The sequence below is a fragment of the Primulina eburnea genome, chromosome 3 (genome assembly GCF_022965805.1).
Source record: "Primulina eburnea isolate SZY01 chromosome 3, ASM2296580v1, whole genome shotgun sequence".
NCBI lineage: Eukaryota > Viridiplantae > Streptophyta > Magnoliopsida > Lamiales > Gesneriaceae > Primulina > Primulina eburnea.
The window spans coordinates 3,606,477-3,626,039 of record NC_133103.1 but is presented as its reverse complement, the minus strand read 5'-3'; the positions used below and the strand labels follow the sequence as shown (position 1 = coordinate 3,626,039).

General features: G+C 34.1%; 2 protein-coding genes across 2 annotated transcripts; one reads left to right on the top strand and one right to left on the bottom strand.

Annotated features, from left to right (window-relative positions):
* Positions 1–752: 752 nt before the first annotated feature.
* LOC140825436 (protein phosphatase 2C and cyclic nucleotide-binding/kinase domain-containing protein-like) lies at positions 753–9,101 on the bottom strand. The gene is given in 18 exon segments (XM_073187204.1): positions 753–1,090; positions 1,172–1,325; positions 2,693–2,823; positions 2,941–3,006; positions 3,098–3,375; positions 3,584–3,650; positions 3,726–3,813; positions 3,973–4,283; positions 4,355–4,586; positions 5,061–5,143; positions 5,352–5,414; positions 6,164–6,289; positions 6,387–6,614; positions 6,731–6,787; positions 6,789–6,863; positions 7,402–8,369; positions 8,372–8,515; positions 8,959–9,101. Coding segments are annotated over 17 exon segments (3,231 nt in total). The 5' UTR covers positions 8,433–8,515; positions 8,959–9,101; the 3' UTR covers positions 753–847.
* A 5,549-nt stretch (positions 9,102–14,650) lies between these two features.
* LOC140825435 (probable lactoylglutathione lyase, chloroplastic) lies at positions 14,651–19,222 on the top strand. Its single transcript, XM_073187202.1, has 9 exons — positions 14,651–14,863; positions 15,970–16,174; positions 16,263–16,387; positions 16,542–16,606; positions 17,093–17,305; positions 17,493–17,540; positions 17,718–17,825; positions 18,409–18,549; positions 18,911–19,222. Exons 1-9 carry the CDS (start codon positions 14,743–14,745, stop codon positions 18,950–18,952), a joined length of 1,068 nt encoding a protein of 355 aa, XP_073043303.1. The 5' UTR covers positions 14,651–14,742; the 3' UTR covers positions 18,953–19,222.
* The last annotated feature ends 341 nt before the right edge of the window (positions 19,223–19,563 follow it).

The following is a 19,563-nucleotide window of genomic DNA, read 5'->3' as shown; positions in this document are numbered from 1 at the left end:
GTCTCACGAATCTTTATTTATGAGACGGTCTCAAGTAAATTTTTGTCTATTTTCAAATAATAAAAAATATCTTAAAAAATTTGAAGAGCCAAAATTATCGATGACAAAATTTGGAGATGACTCGATGCATGATAATCCATTGCCTATAATTTTTCTATATCTATAAATATCTTAATAAATTCAAATTAAATTCTTTCAAAAAAACGTACCAAAATATACTTCACGGTTTTTTTTTATACACGAGAAGCACTGAGAAATTTGGTTTTAAATAAAAATATCAAAATAAAATTACTATATCGAATCAACAAAACTTACTATATAAAATAGGTAAATTAAGTTGACAACGTTTCAATTCGTCTAGTCAAATCTAACACAAACTCCGCTGATCCACCGAGTCAGCATGCTCGGTCACATAACCCGCCAAATTCTAGCCTGTTTTAAACAAACCTCATTCTTGTTATACTTGAGCAAAACACTACAAATAACAAAACTACCTCTGCGAGTCATTATATAGATTATAGTGTAACTACTCAATTATCTAGTTCAAAACAAATTCTTATGCTTGAGTCATATGTTTGACAATTACACTAATAAATTGAGCTCGAACTCTAAATTTTAGCAAGAACAAAATTTCGAGTCAACTAATTTTTTTATTCAAGCTCAAATTTAAATATATATATATATATATATATATATATATATATATATATATATATATATATATATATATATATATATATATATATATATATAAAACACAAGTCATAAACATCCTTGATTTTATACATGGTAGTTGGTCTCGATTTTAAAAAGGAGTTGATGCTAGAGGAATAAATGAACAGTTTTACTACCAATCTTCAAGCCATTCTGGTGTGTCGAGTTCTGATTCTCGACGTGGAGAATGGAACGACATTAGCATATCCTCGGGGAGACTTTCCAAGAATTGATTTATACGAGAGACGATATCATTTGGTGCTTGGATAGTACGTTCTCTTATTCCTCTCCAATCTGTGCCTTCGAACCATGGATGGGATTTGATGGATTCGATGCCCTGGCTTCCTAGTCGTTTACGTTCATCTACTTCAAGTAACTGAATGCTAAGAAGCGTTAGATTTTTCTTTTAATTGTGGGATTCTTTTGTGTTGACTGAGAAGTAGACTGATAAATTAACCTTGGTTATGAGATCAACGGCTTCAAGGCTGAACCTTTGTGGAAGGGTTGGCTGCCCTTTTACTATTCTAGCAAATGTGAGTTCGCTTTCTCTCCATGACCCAAAAGGCATTTCACCTTGGAGCATGAAGAAGATCAAAGCTCCCAATGCCCACCTGCACAAAATGAACGATTGAAGTAAAATATGAGACAACCAATTTCCTACGGCCAAAAAAAATTCAGGTACTTGGACTTCTTTCTTAGAAGAATACAAGGCTGCAAGTTTAGGAAATTTTTCCCATTTTATCATAATAAGGAGAAAGATTAACCCCACCACATCTAACCATTCCTTGAGCAACAATCTTCAGAAAGTCATCTCACACAAGTATCACCCCGCAAACACAGAATTAAATAACAGACACAAATTACGATATCTTAAAGAGAGTGTCATGATGTTGAAAAACATGTCCCTTCACTTGCCGAGGTAAAAGTGGGTGAGAGGAATATATTTCAAGTCAAGCAAACTTCTTTCTGGGAAAGCGTGTCCAAAATAGGACACATGGACAAGGGACAGGAAAATGGATACCCTACATGTGCTTGGGTTAGAATTCAAGGACAAAATTGGATTCATACCATTTTTAGAAAATCAAATTACATGGCAGGGTGGGTCTCATCCATATAAAAAATAAAGCCTTCATCAATGAATTCATTTGGTGAACAGAAGTTGCAGTAGTTTTGGAATGTGGGCACACATTGGTGATAGCATATTTCTGGTAAATCAAATTTGGGACAGAGGAATAAAATTATAAGAGGGCCAAACAGGCAACAAGAAGCTAAACCTTGACTATACCGAGGCATATGATGGGGTTCAGTTTCCATTTCTGTTTCACCGGTAAAAAACTATGTTTAGAATCACTGGGCCCATTTTCCAGTCACTACTGTTGCTTGTACATGCAAGGCCAGGGGTTATATTCCTGTTTCTATTTAAGACGCTGAACATCGTTCAAAAAGCCAAGGCAATGTTCTTTCTTGCTCCAGGGAATGTTTTCATTTCCTAGAAACACAAGCAGAAGTATCCCCATTATTTTACATTCTTCTTCAATAACACATTTCTTCTTTTCCAAAAATACCAGAAACATAAATAAACATCCCCTAATCTTTCTGGATATTACCATTCAGTTCCTAATCAAAGCTCGAGAACAGTCAAACAACATTACAAGCATGATCAAAAACATTTCAACCTCAAAGGCCATGTACATGAAAGGCTCTAATAGCATTCTTGTCATATATACAGCTGTAGGTGGAAGTATGGTTTCACATTTTTTAAATAAAAATACATTGGCATATCCTTTGATTGAGTTTCAAAAGTGTTTTATGCAGTTATTTTTATTTCAAGATACAAACAGCAAATGCTCAGGCACATTCTGTGAAGTTCTTTCCTTTTGTGTTCTAAAATTATAATTATTTTCTAGTGCGATACTTGAAAAGCCTTTGCTGTCCTCACCTGATATCTTAGTTTAAAACCTAAAGACAAGCAACGTACCAGTCAACTGGAAAACCATGCCCTTTCCCTTGAATTATTTCAGGAGCCAAAGAGTCTGCCATACCACAAATAGTGTATGTTCTTTCACTAGAGTCACTGGACAATTTCTTACTAAATCTGAAGTCGACTAACTGCAGTGAATAAGTAAATTCATTAATGTGAGGATAAATCAACTGGTTTGAGGATTTGAGTCCATAAGATCACAAAGAAAATATTACTGATGGAGAAACAAAAATTGATCATGAGACCTGCATATATCCTCTCTGATCAAACGCTAGAACTTCAGGGGACACTCCTCTATAGAGAACCCCATTCTGAATTATTGATACAAAAACACGCAATTATATTTTTGAAAAAAGAAAGACTGGCGCCAGAGAAACTCAAGAAATCTCTCAAAATACGCACCTCGTGCAAAACTTCCAAAGCCATTACAATTGAAGCAGCACAGAATTGTGCAGAATTTTCATTCAACCCATTGTGAATTATTGAGGTCATAAAGCAAGCAATACAAGTGTCTAGAAGTATTGCAGCATGTGTTTGATCAGCAACGGTGCATAAAACTCGAGGTACGAAAGGAGAATGGCTCATGAACTTCAGTATGTTCTTCTCCTTCAGAACTAGTCCTCCTTTTCCCAGTTTTTTAACCTTCTGCTTTGAAAACCTTTTCAAGCTAAGCATTTTTTCTGCAATGAAAAGACGAATTTTAGGAGTAACAAATACCGAAAACGTCCGTCACCCAGTTAAGATTACGCCAAAGGAAAAAGGTTATGTAAAGTTGATATGGCAAATGAGTGGAAAGCTTTTTTCCCATGTGGATGCTGTCCAGTACCCTAGAAAGAGTAGTGCCAGATTTGAAAAATTAATTTACACAAAGTAATGGGGAAAACAAACCTGAGTCCTTGACACGCACAAGACCAATATCACTGACGTCCGTGGAATACAAGCATGTTTTCCATTCCTGGAGAAGTTGACAACGAATTTTTTCACATTGAAAGTCGCATCAAAAGAATCTAAAGACAGATTTGGTGCTTACTAGATCTACGAGCTGGATCCTTTTCATATCTGAAGTATCCAAATCTCTTACAGATTCAGAAGACAAAAATGTTGAATATGGCTTTGACCTAATCAAATTTAACAGGAAAATGCACTAGTTGTCAAGAATCATAAATGCATGTTAGAAAGTGAAGAAGCAGCACATATGGATTGAGATATATTTCGTTAGCATAAACATAAGATTGTACTTGATTATTCTGCCATATCTGACAAGTAAAAAGGCTTACTTATCAGCATTCGAAAGCCTCGGCAGAGGGCCTTCAACTGAATCAAAGTCCTCCTTTGTTAAAATGGAGCACACCACATTACCCACTGCAATGACACTCAAGGAAGATAGGTGTTCCCCCAGAAGTATCCATTCCCCAAAATAGCTCCCTTCGGTCTTCTCCAAAGAAATGCTCTTACTAGACAAGTCGTCATCCAGCTTCTCAACCTCAGGCTTCAGACTTGGAGCATCCACATCTTTAACTGAATCCGTGTCAAAGGAAATTTTTACGCCTCCCTTCTGTATAATGTATAAACCCAGGGGGCCCACATTCTGCATTTGCATACAAAAGTGAATAAGACAGACAACCAAAAAGCAATACAGATCTATAAAAAGAACCGTACCTTGTCGACTATCGTCTGCCCATCAGTGAAAGACACTTCTAAAAGTGAATCTGCAATACGACTTAGCTGTAAGATAGTCAACCTTGAAAGCAGATCTATTGATCGCAGTAACTTCAATGAGGATAAATTAGTAAACTCTGACACAAGAATTCGTTTAAAATCTTCTCTTTTAAGTGCCCAAAGAGTACCATCGGTCACCGACCGAACAGAAGCTTGGAGGGGCTTGTTGGACCTGGTGGTGACATGAAGTAGCTACCATGTTAATACTTATTTAGTTATATGTCTCAGGATTAGATATCCAACGAGATAAGGGCCAACGTAAACAAACAAAAGAGAAAACTATCTCCTCCATTCCTTTTGGAAGCCTTTCCCTTTACATCTCATTTCCCAAAGTGTCCAAACAAAGAAGTCGTCTCTTTTACTACTACTACTGTTAACCTTGAATTATATATTTTTTTAATTAAAAAAACAGAATTGAAACCCAATTTCTACAAACCGACCACACATGCAACAGAAAATGAGAATAACAGGTAAAATTTAAGATGCTACAGTGCCCATAATCAAGATAAGGGACATATAAAACATTAATCATGCATGGAGTTCATGGTTCATTTTTTCAAAGTTAGATCCCACCGCAAGATTTACCGTACAAAGAGAACATTGTGTTAGACTACACAGCAAAGCAACAGAAAAAGTAGATTCTCACATCAATGCCAACTCTCCAAAGGAAGATAATTTTTCTGCAGTGTAGCGTTGTAGTACCCTCGGCACTTCTCCATTTTTCTCTTCCTGGTACACGTGATTAAATATGAGACTTTTAAAAATATATTGACAAGTATAAATTGGCGTAACTTTCATTGTTTCAGCTGAAAGGCTATTTCTTTTTAGATGTAATTGAGATGCATCCATAGAGATGTTTACAGAAGAACACAGAACATTTTTTCCCAAAATTTACTAGACCTGAAATTGGTCAGCAGAATAAATAGCAAAGAATCACCTGAATTGCAAACACCTCAAATTCTCCACTGCCAACGACATAGAAGCAATCACCATCTCCACCCTGAAAATACAAATACTAACTTAATATGCTAGCAGCACGAGAATTCTAAATTCTTTGAAATCATCAAATAAATAGACACGTGACACCTAGAAAAACCAGCAAACTTGTACTAAGTCAAGAAACCCATATACCATGAGAAAAGATATCTTCTCGCGTCAGCTTTCCTCAGGTAATGGTCAACACGGGAGTATAAATGCTTCACACATTGAAAAGTTTTAAATATTTCAAGATAATAATTATGTTCTACGCAACAAAACCAAGGCCTGATCCCGCTAAATTATTAGAGAACCATCATTCAGAGATTTCTCCAACCATGTATAACTCAATAATTCTCAAAAATATATTATATAGCTCAAATATAACAAGAAGTTTTGATCACGAGTTTTGCTTTATGGCAAATGTATCTACTATGGCCAGGCTTGGAGTTACTTAATTATAGCATTGAAAGAAGTCCAGTGTTTGGGTATATTATTCAGCGGTGAGAATTTGTGGATTACATATTGGTCATGATAATGCCTAAACATGACTCGCTTGATTGTTTATGACATAAGTTACTTCCCATCGACGATTGGGTTTTTGTTTTATCTTTCACAAAAATCAAGCAAAATATCTAAATATCTTGTTTTGCATAGACTCAAAGCAAGACACTATTCAGAATACACTAGTGTAACAGGCATTCAGCTACATCTGAAACATTTAAAAACAATGAACAAGAGACAGTAACCATGCCATCTGTGAGAAAAGACTACCTGCTTGACCACAATATCTCCTGCCTTAACCTCAAATCTTTGCATGCAGTCCAACAAAACATGACATTGAGAGCTCGTAAGTTTTCTGAAAAGAAAATGATCATGCAAGGCCCGTTCAATGTGAACCTATTACACGATGAAGTGTGCTTAGTAAGTTATTTGAGATTTTGAGAATGAAAAATTGAAATTTTGGGAATGAAAAAAATGGCCGAGATCGCATTACTTCTTCTTCCCAAGTCTTTCTGTGAGTTGGGAATGAAGGAGCCCACAACTGCCCATTTCCTAGAGAACATTCAATAGCACGAAGTCGTGCGCGGGATATATCATTCCTTGCACGGTTTTTTGATCTCCAGTTCATAAGAGATGGAGACTCGGATCCCGTGACCTCAACCAATTGAGGTACAGGGGGTCTTACAAAGGCATCAAACTTTGGTGATTGGCCAAATGGATCCTGCAATTAAAGCAGAAATTATCTGTTCAAGTGTTTGAGAAAATAAGATAGAAGGGACATCAGAGCATATAAAATCAAGAATCAAGTGTGAAGAAAAAACTAAGTAAATTCGTTACATCATCCAACCCGTTTATATGCACCACTATCACAGTAATGTCATCAGTACGAGTTTCAGTATTGTAGCCAAAGACGATACGACTCGGCAACAATTTCAGCACAAGCATCACGAGGGTCCTTGTACTTTGCAACCTGGTAAACAACCATCATGACAAGACGTTTCAAATAGGAACTTAGGTTAAGATCAACTGAATAGAGAGAACTTAATTATTGTTCTGAAGAAAAAAGGCAAAAAAAAAAACTATCGATAAACAAATTAGGGACAACATGCCCTGAAAATGGATTTACTAAATGGAACGGGCTTAGGTAGGTCTTTCTCTTACCATTTTCCATGAAATAAACCAAAAGAAAAGGGATCTTGATAATATCAGAGGAAAATATTCAGTTAGTTTTCACCACAACCCCACTTTATCTATTTCTAATCCATTAAGTACTGGACATGTTTCAAACTTCAAGTAACTTTCAGCTGCATACAATCTGAATGTAACCTGATAGGCTGATACAATGGTTACTCGATATTTGCGGGAACAAATAATGTTATTATGGTGGGTTTCTATAACATCAGCAAATAACGTTCAAATAGTTTACCTTTTATCCACATCTTTTACACTCATTGGGATATTTAATTCAAGGATTGCTACAGTATAAGTAAGTACTGGGGGAATTTTACCATGTCCACTACAGTTTGGCTTGAAAGAAATTCAAAGACACCATCACTAGCAATAACGAAGAAAGGATGATTTGATGTCAACTCCATAACAACAATTTCTGGGTTCGCAACAACTCCTATTTCCTCAGCTATAGAATCACCGATACTTCTGGTAAAAGCTGTACCAGGGTACATCCCATTTTGTACCCATAATCTAGGAGGATCACCATCATCGCCTTCTTCAGTTCCCCAACATTGAACATCTGGATCTTTGAGTCCCTCAATCTGATCCAATGTGAGAACTCTAGCACCACAAAGTTTCACTCGTTCTAGTTCGTCAGGTCGAAAAGGTGTTTGATCAATGGAAAGGTCAACAGCTACAATATCCTTCCCCCGTTTCTCACCTATAACTGCCCTCGAGTCACCTGTATTTGCAACATAAATTTTTCTACCACGAACTAGCACTGTAACCGAAGTTGTCCCACTCATGCAATCATCAAGCATGTCAGCATGTAGCTGCGAATTTGTTGTCAAGGATGCAGCATGACAAGCTTCGACTGCATCCGTGTGAAACCTACTATTCCTGAGCAAATTTTCACACAACTTCTGCTTCACAAACTGTGAGCATTGAGCTCCAAATTCACCATGGCCATCAAAAACTCCGAAGAAATGATCATCTGGGCTAGTCCCGAACGGTGTATGAATGCAAAAACTGTCTTGGTTGGCCTTGTCAAGGGCATCAGGGTAGTAACCTCTCTGAGATAGAAACGAGCACCGTAATTCATAATTGCATGATGGAACTTTCACAGTGCGTGATCCCTCGGGAGGTAAAAACTGAGCTGACACTCTGGATAACCTTGTAATATGGGCTTCATGGTCCCTGGTTGAACCTAACTGACGCAACTTATCTCGGGTCTCCATTTCCTCACTATTTGAATGAGTAGGTGAAAACACAGCAATCTCAGTTGCTGTTTTCACATCTCCACTATCACCTTATCATTTCCAGAAGAACATAATTCACCAATACATGACTTAGAAGAAACACAACCCATCACTCAAAACACCTAAACAAGAATAACCCAGTCGCTGAATTTCCACAGTATTGTGTTCTTCAGGTTTCCCAAGCACTGTCTCACTGCCACAGAAACACAATCTCGAATAAAAAATCGTAACGAAACAGTAACCAAAATTTTAACCTCCAGCCAAAATTTTCAATTTGAAGAGGATCAAATACAATCCTTGCCCATAAACAAATCATGATTTTATATAAAGCAAAGTAAGAAGTCCACAAAAACAATCGTTCCAAACTAAAAAACAAAACAAAAAATCATATTCTTGCTTACTTAACATATGCATAGTTTCATCGGATTTCTTGATCTGAAGTTTATTCAAGAAGCTTGACATTAAAAGATAGCACTCGTGAACAACAAAAAAATAAAACAAAAACCAATAATACACCCAAAGATAAGCAAAACTCATCCGACGGAAAAACAGGTTACCAATATACTTAATACACTCCCCCAGGTGAAACTTGAAAAATAGATTGTGGGTGGTAACTAAAATGAGCCGGGTACATACTTCAAAAAAAGCTGGACCTGGGAAGATGAGAGAGTCGATAGTAGATCGCAGCGTGAGATAGGAGAAGCTGCAAGCAGGAGTATGCCATGAAAATAGAGTAATAAATGTTGGATGTGCTCACGTGCATGTAGGGAAGGGAAGGTGGTGCCCGAGCTGCCACGCGCTTCATTCTGCACGCGCTGCCGTTATTTGGATGCTTTGTAATGCAGGACCCACCTGTGGGAACAATTGGACCGTACATAGGACAACTTCGTTAATTAGCAGTCCAGTGCGAATTTTTTATAAATTTTTTTAAGTTATATTCACATATATGAATTTCAAATTTATGAATTTTAAATATGTTTTTGTGGTTCAGATATTTGAGATTTTTATGTTTATATAGTATTTAATGTTAATTATAATGAATTATAAGTTTATTATTTTATTTGAAATTCATTCTACATTATATGATTAATGTGTAAATAAATAACTTGTAAATCTAAGATTTTATATATTATTTTATTGAAAACGATGAAACTAATCGAAATTCATGAATTTCATATCTATGTATACCCATATTTTCATCATTGTTTATTATTGTGATTATGAGAGAATTGTTATTTTATTATGATTTTTAAAATAATTTAGTAAATTGAAATAATTTTCAAAATATTTAGTTGAACTTAGGTCATGTTATAAAAAAGTTAGTATTTTGTTAGACGTTACACAGGTCTATGCATGTAAGATATGTCAACCCGCGGATTCATATCTAACATAAAAAATAGTACTTTTAATATAAAAAATTAATATTTTTATGATTTCGGCTGAGCCAGAGATCGTCTTATAAAATTGACCGATGATACGGTCTTACGAGAATATTTGTTTTATAAATTTATATGAGAAGTTTTGAGTTCCAAATATATTTTATAAAGTTTTTCTCTTCGACAAAAAATATTAATAAGTATATAAAACATATTTTAATTTTAAAATTACGATTAAATCCTTTTATTAAAACTGATGTTGAGTTTAATTTTGTTAATATACATTTGGAATCCTAAATACAATGTGTAAGGTGTGCTTCATGAATAAAAGATATTTGATTTGTATCTTTTCTTGTTTTTAGCAAGATATTTGTATCTTTTCTGAAGTTGCCGTTGAGTTTAATTTTGGCGATATTGTTGAGTATTGAATGGAGTTTTATCTGGTAAAATTTGCACATCTTAGCCGTTCATTCGACTAAAATTTATCGACGAGATTGAAAATGAGTCATTTTAACGAGTTTCGCTCGAATCAGACTTGTTGAACATGATAAACAAGTTATTAGATAACTGAACTCGAGATATTTGCAAGTTTATTAGTTTCAGAATGAGCCGAGCTCAAGCCGATACTAATTGGCTCAAGTCGACTCTTGTATTATTACTTTGTCCATTGAATGTAAAATTATAATTTACCCCTTAATTTATTATAGTTTGTTTTAAATTATATTAAATTTAAACTAAAATATATGATTAAGATTTAGAGTATGTCTCTTGTGAGACGGTCTCACGAATCTTTATCTGTGAGACGGGTCAGTCCTACAGATATTCACAATAAAAAGTAATACTTTTTCATGGATGACCTAAATAAAAAATATGTCTCACAAAATACGACCCGTTAATAAGGGTGATCATTGCACCAATTGTAAAAAAAATTATGTTTATAAATAGAAAATTAATAATTTATGTTACTGAATATCATGAATATAACGCTTTTTTATTAAAAAAACGTGTAATTTAATTTATATAGATTAAGTACCTTAAAATTTATAAATAATTCATAATAAAGATTATGGTTTCAATTTAAGTTTCTTAATTATGAGAATGGGAGCCAAAATCTAAATAATAATAACAATAGTAATAATTTGTATTTTAATTTGAGTAGGTCTCTTGTGAGACGGTCTCACGAATCTTTATCTGTGAGATGAGTCAACTTTTTTGATATTCACAATCAAAAGTAATACTCTTAGCATAAAAAGTAATATTTTTTCACGGATTACCCAAATAAGAGATCAGTCTCACAAAATACGATATGTGAAACCGTCTCACAAGTGTTTGCCTTTTAATTTTGAGAGGGTCCCTATTTGGTATACGCGTGCAGTGTCGTTCATTTATGTCTTAATATAATTAATTACATTGTATATATTCAATCAGAATATATTTATAATATATTATCGTGGACAACTCTCGTGAGACGGGCTCGTGGTTCAATTTTATGAGACACATATTCTATTTAAATCACAAATGAAAAAAAAAATTATGTCAAAAGTATTATTTTAATTGTGAATACAAACATGATTCATATGTCTCGTGAATAAAAATACTTGAAACCGCCTCACAATATACGTTTTCCAAATTTTCCCCTACATTATATTTGATATGCAGATTTGAATTCATGTATATATTAATCATTTTATATTAAGCATATATATCCCATTTTTTTTCCCCCACTATTTTCTCAACCAACTACCGTAGATAGGATCATAGGATAAATAATTTTCCAATTTCTTTATATTTAATTTTATGTGTAAAAAAATATTAAATAAATCAAATATTTGAGAAAATCCTTATTTTATATAAAAAATAACTAAACTAATTATCTTAAAATAAAATATGCCATTTGTTTATATACAATATTAACATATTATATTGTATTCACCAGTGGAATTTTCTTGATTTACTTCGCATATTCAATGAAGTAATAGGTAGATAATTGTCGAAATATACGCACATGAAGTAATAGGATATCATTTCACTTCACTTTATAACTGAAGTCGTATCTAAGAAATTAGCGAAGTCTTTGATCGGTTCAATGAGGAAAATTGGCCGAAGTTAGACCGATGCTTTACTTCATCGATTTCGTAAAGTAAAGAAGTGATAGCTTATACCAAATGGTGAGATGCTTTACCAAAGTGTTGTTTATTGCAAATTAATCGATACAACGATATATCTCGATTCAAAATATCCGATTCCATTGTAGCATCTATATTAATATTTTTTTGAATGTAGGTGAAAAAAATAAAATGAAAAATTACTAGTCGGTGTTTATCCTCAAAAATAAAAATTAGACGGAATTTATTTAATAATGAAAGTTACTTTCCAACCAGAAATATCCACTCGCATTTCTCCTTCTCCCCCATTCTATACGAAACGGGTGGCCAATATTAAATTTTTTGGAGTAATTTGTCGTAGGCCACCCATTTTATTTTCTCCTGGAAAATTTGCAAGCAACAAATGCAGGCCCATTTTAAAAAATTGGTGAAACAATGAATATATGCAAAACAACATTCACGAGCTCCCGAAATGTTCTCAAATAAAAAATAAATTATTGTGAAACGATTTTACAGATTTTTTTAGTGAGATAAGTCAACCTTACTCATACTTACAATAAAAAATAAAATTTTTGATATAAAAAAATATTTTTTTCATGAATGAAATTAATTGGTAAAATTGAGTTTTTGTATACAATATATGGATCCATCATCCATTATTTATCCAATATTGGAATTAATAACATGGTCTCGAATTTCTTTTATCGAAAGGGAAGGGCATGAAAATGTCAACAACCTAAATAAAGAAAAATAAAGACGACATCTTTGTTTTGTCTTGATTTTGTTCGAAAATCCCTTTCTTATTTTGATGGCTTGGCCTGGTCAGTACCTAGCTGGGCCTTTTTTGGTCCAACGAATTATAGATAATTAATGATTTATATGGTTTGAAAACAAAAAGACTTTTGCTTTTCTATAATATTTATATTCTTTATAATTTTATATTTATATTTTTCTATTATATATTTATAATTTTATATTTAATTATATTTAAATTAATAATATAAATATAAATTTTAAATTAAAAAATTATTGTTTTAATCAATTAAACATCTTACCTTCAAACAACAACAAAAATAAGAAAGGCTCACATGGGTCAAATTTGAATTTTTGTGCAAGTGATTGAATCGATTTCAGTCTAATTCGATCTACGAAGAAAATATCGTGCTCTGTAAGATTTGAACCTACGACATCAGGTTTTGGAGACCCACGTTCTACCGAACTGACTTCCAAAGAGGAATATTCAATTATTACATGGCTTTTCTTTTCATGAGTTGGATTAGTTGTACGATTAACTCTAAACCAGGGACGGATCCATGAATAAGAGTTGGGGGGGTTTGAACTCAATATGATAAGTTATATATTATTAAAAAAAATTTACATGTAGATGAATTAACATCATTCAGGAAAAGAAAACAATAGAAACAATATTTTTCCTTTATTTACAGCAGATTGATGTTCCATTTTGAAATAGTTCAAGTTATAATCCTAAACAAGAATAAAATAATTGTTAAACAAATAAACAAGTAATAGTCAATCAACAACTCAACAACAAACAATCAAGAAACCACAAATCACGCACAGAGAAGCTATAAAAAACAAAATAAAAAATGTATAGCCGATTCTTACCTGGATTGTTGCCTTGCCGATGAGCAATTCGATTTCTTCGAGAGTCCGCAATTCTATTCTGTCGCTAAAGGGCTTGGAACTTGGGAGAGAAATTTTATAGAATTGAGGTGGGGCGGATCAGAGGATATGGGATGAATTTGGTCTCATCCTTGCAAATGGACGAGGACTTGATTGGACTAAGACATTGATGTACGATGGTTTTTTAAACAACCGTCGCTATTAGCAACAGTTTTTTGAAAAAACTGTCGCTAATAGTGACGGTTTGAATTAAAACCGTCACTAATATTAGCGACGATTACTGAAAAACCGTCGCTAAAAAAAAAGTGGGCTGAGCTGCAACCCAGTACAGCCCTAGAATAAATCTGTCTATGCTCTAAACCACTTTCAGACTCAAATGATAGGATACCCTATTTTTCGACTACGATTTATAGTAAATAAATGTGTCGAAATTGAATACCGATGAAAAATATTAATATCACTGCAACGAGAATTCAAACAAGGACCGAGTCTACGACCTATGTTATATCTAAATTAACATTGTCCATATAATATGTTTAGCTGATTATTCTAATAGACCATTTTTATTTTGAATTAAAATCAATTGAATATATTATATTATAATATAAAATATGTTGAACGTTACTCCAAGTATAGTATAAATTGATCGTTCAAATATGATTTTGTGTGGTACTTCAAAATAATATGAGAGTAATTTATGGCTCTGAAAAATCAGACGGTAAAACTTGTATCAATTAATATTATATTGGAAATAAATAAAAATGTAATTAAATAAAATAATAATTCCAGTACCATAGAAATCTTTGTGTAATTAACTAAATTACGAGACTTAGCTATTAATTTTGACGGCTTGACCTGTTAATTTCTCGAAACTTATTTACAAGATTAAAATTTTCAAATTATTTTAGTAAGTAATTTTAAATTGTATTGACTTAATTTATTTTTTGTTAAAAAAAATATTGAAAAATTATGGGCCACCCGACTGTATGTGCCCAGTTTGGTTTGGGTTCAGGATTGACCCGTTTTATTCTAGTATACCGAACGTTTGTGTCCAGCCCTTGGACACGGTGTAGCCCAGTATGATCCAGGACGAGGGCTGGCTATCTGACGAGGCTGCGGCCCGTTAGTGCCAGCCTAAAGAAAAGGGAGCAACATGCAATTTGCTAAGAGTTTGAGCCCAAAATGGTAAATCTGTCTGATGCAGTGTCACACGCTGCTGCTATGCTACTCTGGACGAGTACCAGTGTATCTTATTCTGGAATTTTACAGAGGGAAGAGAATAATATAATAAAAAAATGGTGAGGATAATTCCAGTGGCGTCGTCGATTAAACCCTCGCTTTCGTCTCTCAGATTTTCCAACGCTGCTTGCTTCTCTTTCCCCAATCGTAGACTCACGCCAGTATATCTCGGAAGTGGTGAGTTTTCCCGATTACTACAGTTTCTTGGAGTTGAATCTTTAAATTTCGTATTTTCAGTGATCATGTTTTTTGTTTTTGATGAACTGTTTGGACTATGTTAGTGCTAGTTAGGCATCTTGCATTGAAAAAATGCAGTTATGTTACTTAATTGGTTGGTTGAATCAGTATATGAGTTCTACTGATGAATATATAGCTTTATAGGGAACAAGATCAAATTAATGTAACATACTACGTAGAGCACCGTTTTGGAACCGAGACATATTTGCATAAATAGAAAAAAAAAGTTGCTTTAGTGTAAGATAAGAATGTGATTTGGACTTTTGTAGTGAATGATTCTCTTTAATTCAGTACAAATTAAGGGCCAGCAGTATGAAAATATCCACGGTTTTAGTTTTTTTTTTTGCTTTTTTTTTTCTCTTCAAAATATATCGATAAAAACCACATTTCATTAACTTTAATAAGACTGCTCTGGTTCTGTTAAAGCATTTTATTGGAGTCCTAAATTGTTAGCGATATTTTGAATTTAGGTGCTTTATGATCTGTTTAAGAACCTGATTATGAATTTTGATTTTATATGAACTTTGATTGCTTATTTTTGGTACAAAGTAGTATATACGCTTCGATCAAGATCTTTGAGGTGTTGACTAATGTTGCCTGCTGTTGGGATTTGTTTGAGGTGTTGACTAATGTTGCCTGCTGTTGGGATTTGATGGGATTCTTTATAACATTAATGGTAAATTCAATGGAAAAGGAGACTTTAAACACATGAATTGAGGTAATGCGATTATGATTTGCATAAAACCTTTTATGGCTAGAGTGGAAGGTGAGTATCTTGAGTATGCTCTATAGTCTAGTAGAGCTGAGCTAGATGATGAAAATTGAGTTGTAAGGATGGTCGAATCTTGAAAATGCTCAATACCCTGTTTAGAAAACATAATTTTTGCTACCTGATTTACCTTTTTTAAGGTTAGAATGATACTAAATAGTTAACGACTCTTAAACTGACGCTTATGAGTAAAAAAAGAATAAAGAAATATGACTTGTGAGCTTGTATCATCGGTTTCTCCAATGGTAACTTACTTGATCATCTGTATATTATCCAGCCGTGCCTCAGTTGCAATCATTTGGACTTAGAAGTTGCAAGTTCTTTAAAAGAGCAGTAACCATCCCAGCAGTTAGTGCTGCAGGAAATGCGGCACAGGCAAGTACTGCTGCAACACAAGAAAATACAATAGGTTGGGTTAAAAAAGACAAGAGAAGAATGCTTCATGTTGTTTACCGAGTTGGGGACTTAGACAGGACCATAAAGTATGCTTTTTTATGCCATAAATGACTTTTGATTTGGGCGTTTTTGTTTGTAGAATGGCTGTTTAAGGGTAATAAAATGATGCTTCAGGTTTTACACTGAGTGTTTAGGCATGAAACTGCTCAGAAAGCGTGACGTAACTGATGAAAGATATACTAATGCCTTCCTTGGATATGGACCTGAAGATTCTCACTTTGTGATCGAACTCACTTACAGTAAGCTATTGGCAGTTTTGTTTTTTCGTTTGTCTACTGACTTCCATTGAAATGGTCACATGCATTAATTTTTCCTTTTTGCACGTGCACATTGCAATCTACAATTGGACAAGTTGACGTAACTCTAAAATTTGTTTTTTTATGATGCTGTCAGATTATGGGGTTGACAAGTATGACATTGGTACTGGTTTTGGCCATTTTGGGATTGCTGTCGAAGATGTGAGATTTTGTTCATGTTTATAGCTATGCTGTAGATAGCTGATGATTTGTCAACTGTGATTTTCAACGTTCACTTTTGACCTTGCTGAACTCGTACATATCTTCAAGTACAATTATTTATCCAAATGATGAATATCAAAATCTTCACTGGGTATTATTTTATTTATGGATAATGCATCAGTCAGGAGGGCGAATGAATAGTGAAGCAAAAGATTCAACATAATTGCAATTTATAATTGCTAATAATTACATTTTGGTGATTCTTAAGTGTAGTGGAATGATGTTTCTTTTTGTTTTACTATCAACTTGTTTTGCAGAATTTTTCTTTTTAAGTGTGATATGGTGATTGGCTTTGTAAAAAAAAATTTAACTAGAATAAGATAATCCCTCTCCTGATGCATAACATCAAAATACATCAACACACATACACAAGACCTTTCTTCCTTAATAATTACAGATTTCCTTTGGCATTGTTGGAATGCATAGGTAACAAAGTCCGTAGAGCTAATAAAAGCTAAAGGCGGAAAAGTTACACGAGAACCGGGTCCTGTCAAAGGTGGGAAAACTGTTATTGCATTTATAGAGGATCCTGATGGTTATAAGTTTGAACTTTTAGAGAGAGGTCCTTCTCCTGAGCCGTTGTGTCAAGTGATGCTTCGAGTTGGAGATCTTGATCGGTCTATTGAATTCCACGAGAAGGTGAGATTACTATGCTTTTAACGATTGTATTTGGTTTACACGTTCAAAGCTATGAGGTTTTACTTCCCAATTGTGTAAGGTGACATATTCATCAGTAACCGTTCTGTTTTTTAAAAGGCATCATCATCATCTAGGGTTCTTACATTTGCATGTTTGTGTAAGTTTTGAATATTTTCTCATAATTCAGGCTTTTGGAATGGAGCTTCTTCGCAAGCGAGACAATCCTGAATTCAAGGCAATTCTCTCTCTCTATCCCCCCTCCCCTCTCTTAAATATTGTGATGGAAATAAATTTGATGCAATTTTTCTAAATTTTCTTAATTTATCAAATGCAAGGCGAAAGTTAGATGTGATCTAATCTCTAACCCCCCTCCTTTTCCTTCATAACTGATTGCTTTCTTTCTCCTATAAAGTACACGATAGCTATGATGGGGTATGGCCCTGAAGATAAAAATGTGGTATTAGAGTTGACCTACAACTATGGCGTGACTGAATATGACAAAGGCAATGCGTATGCCCAGGTTTGGTTATTCTGTTGTTAAGAGTTTTATTCTAAGTGACCCCACTCTTCGCATGTCTACAGCTTTGTCACGTAGAACCAACACATTTATACTGCTATTACATGATACGGATGCTAGATATGACGAATCTTTAATATTCCTAAACACGACTATTGACATGAAGGCTGATGGCACAATTTTATTTTAATGTGTGTCCATGTGTTTTTCAATCCAGAACTAATTTACAGCCCACAATATTGGACCAATAGTAGATAGATGAGAATTCAAACAGGTATAGGACATCAAAATTTAATCATTTAATCACCTCTTATTTTATGTACGTCTATGGTTCCAGTCTTGAAATTGAAAGAACTTGTCACGCTTAAATGTCTAGAATATGTTAACGCGAGAGAGAAATAAATTCATTTTTGACATTTCTGTAAAAATATCTGTTGCAACTTCTTAGTTTTGTGATCTGCCATGTTGTTAATACGCGAGTTATTTGCTGCTCGACACTGCATGATTACTTTTTTGGATGTCGCTGCAGTCTTTGCTCTGTAGTAGTTTGATTCATATTTTTTGGCTGACTGATTATTTCCTGCAGATAGCCATAGGGACAGATGATGTATATAAAACTGCTGAAGCAATTGAACTTGCTGGTGGAAAGATTACCAGGGAACCTGGACCTCTACCTGGTATTGGCACCAAGATTACTGCATGTCTGGATCCTGATGGTTGGAAAACGGTACACCCCCTAACTTTTATTAGGGAAGAAAAATACCACTTGCTTTAAACTGGTTTTCGAGTTACTGAGTTTTCTAGGTCAGCTATGTGAAAAAGAATCCAGATTATTACAACAATGACTGCTCTTCATATTTCTGTCTTCCATCTCATGCTTCTAATTTTAATCATTTAGGAATTTAAAGATTGTCGAGAGGATTTTGAGTTTAACCCAATAACTGGCTTATTATTTTTAGATCACTTGAAGCACATAGTCTATTAACTCATCTACGTCAAGGCTTGTGGTGGACTTGTTACAATAGAAGTCTTGTGTTGTTATATCACAACTATCATTTGAACAGTACATGTTATCACGAACCTTGCAGGTTTTTGTTGATAACTTGGATTTTCTCAAGGAATTGGAGTGAGTTAGTTTCTTTAAGAGATCGCTATGCCAGTCCGTGGAGAGAAGCCTCCATTCGTATTCAAAGCACTGCATGCCCCTACTGCTCTTGTCAAATGATACCCCGTGAGTTCTCAATCCGTTATTGCATTCATCTCCGTTTTGTCAATCAAATGGCATTGTGTCTATCAGATAGCATTGGGCGATTAGGAACTGTGTTTGTTTAGTTATTTATGTCAAATGTAGATTCATGCTTCTTTTTGGCAAAAATAAATTTTACGCAGTTTGCACTTAATTGTATGGCTTGATCTGAGACCTGAGAGCCAACTGCCAAGTGACTGAATTAAATGTTTAAACACAATTGTCATAAATAATTATAATAATCACATATTTCACTGTCAAACCACATTACTAAACACCGATTAACATTAAACTATACCACTTTACCCAGCAAATGCCATGTAAAAGCAAGCAAAAACCGAAAAATTACGAGGCTGGTTTGGATTGTGATTAGCTGAAGTTTGTTGGACAATAAAGTTTTGAAATATTTATCTTTTAAAACCACTATCAATGACGTAGTCCTCTTATATTTTTCTTTCTATTTTAAGTAATTAATATATTTACACTTATACACAC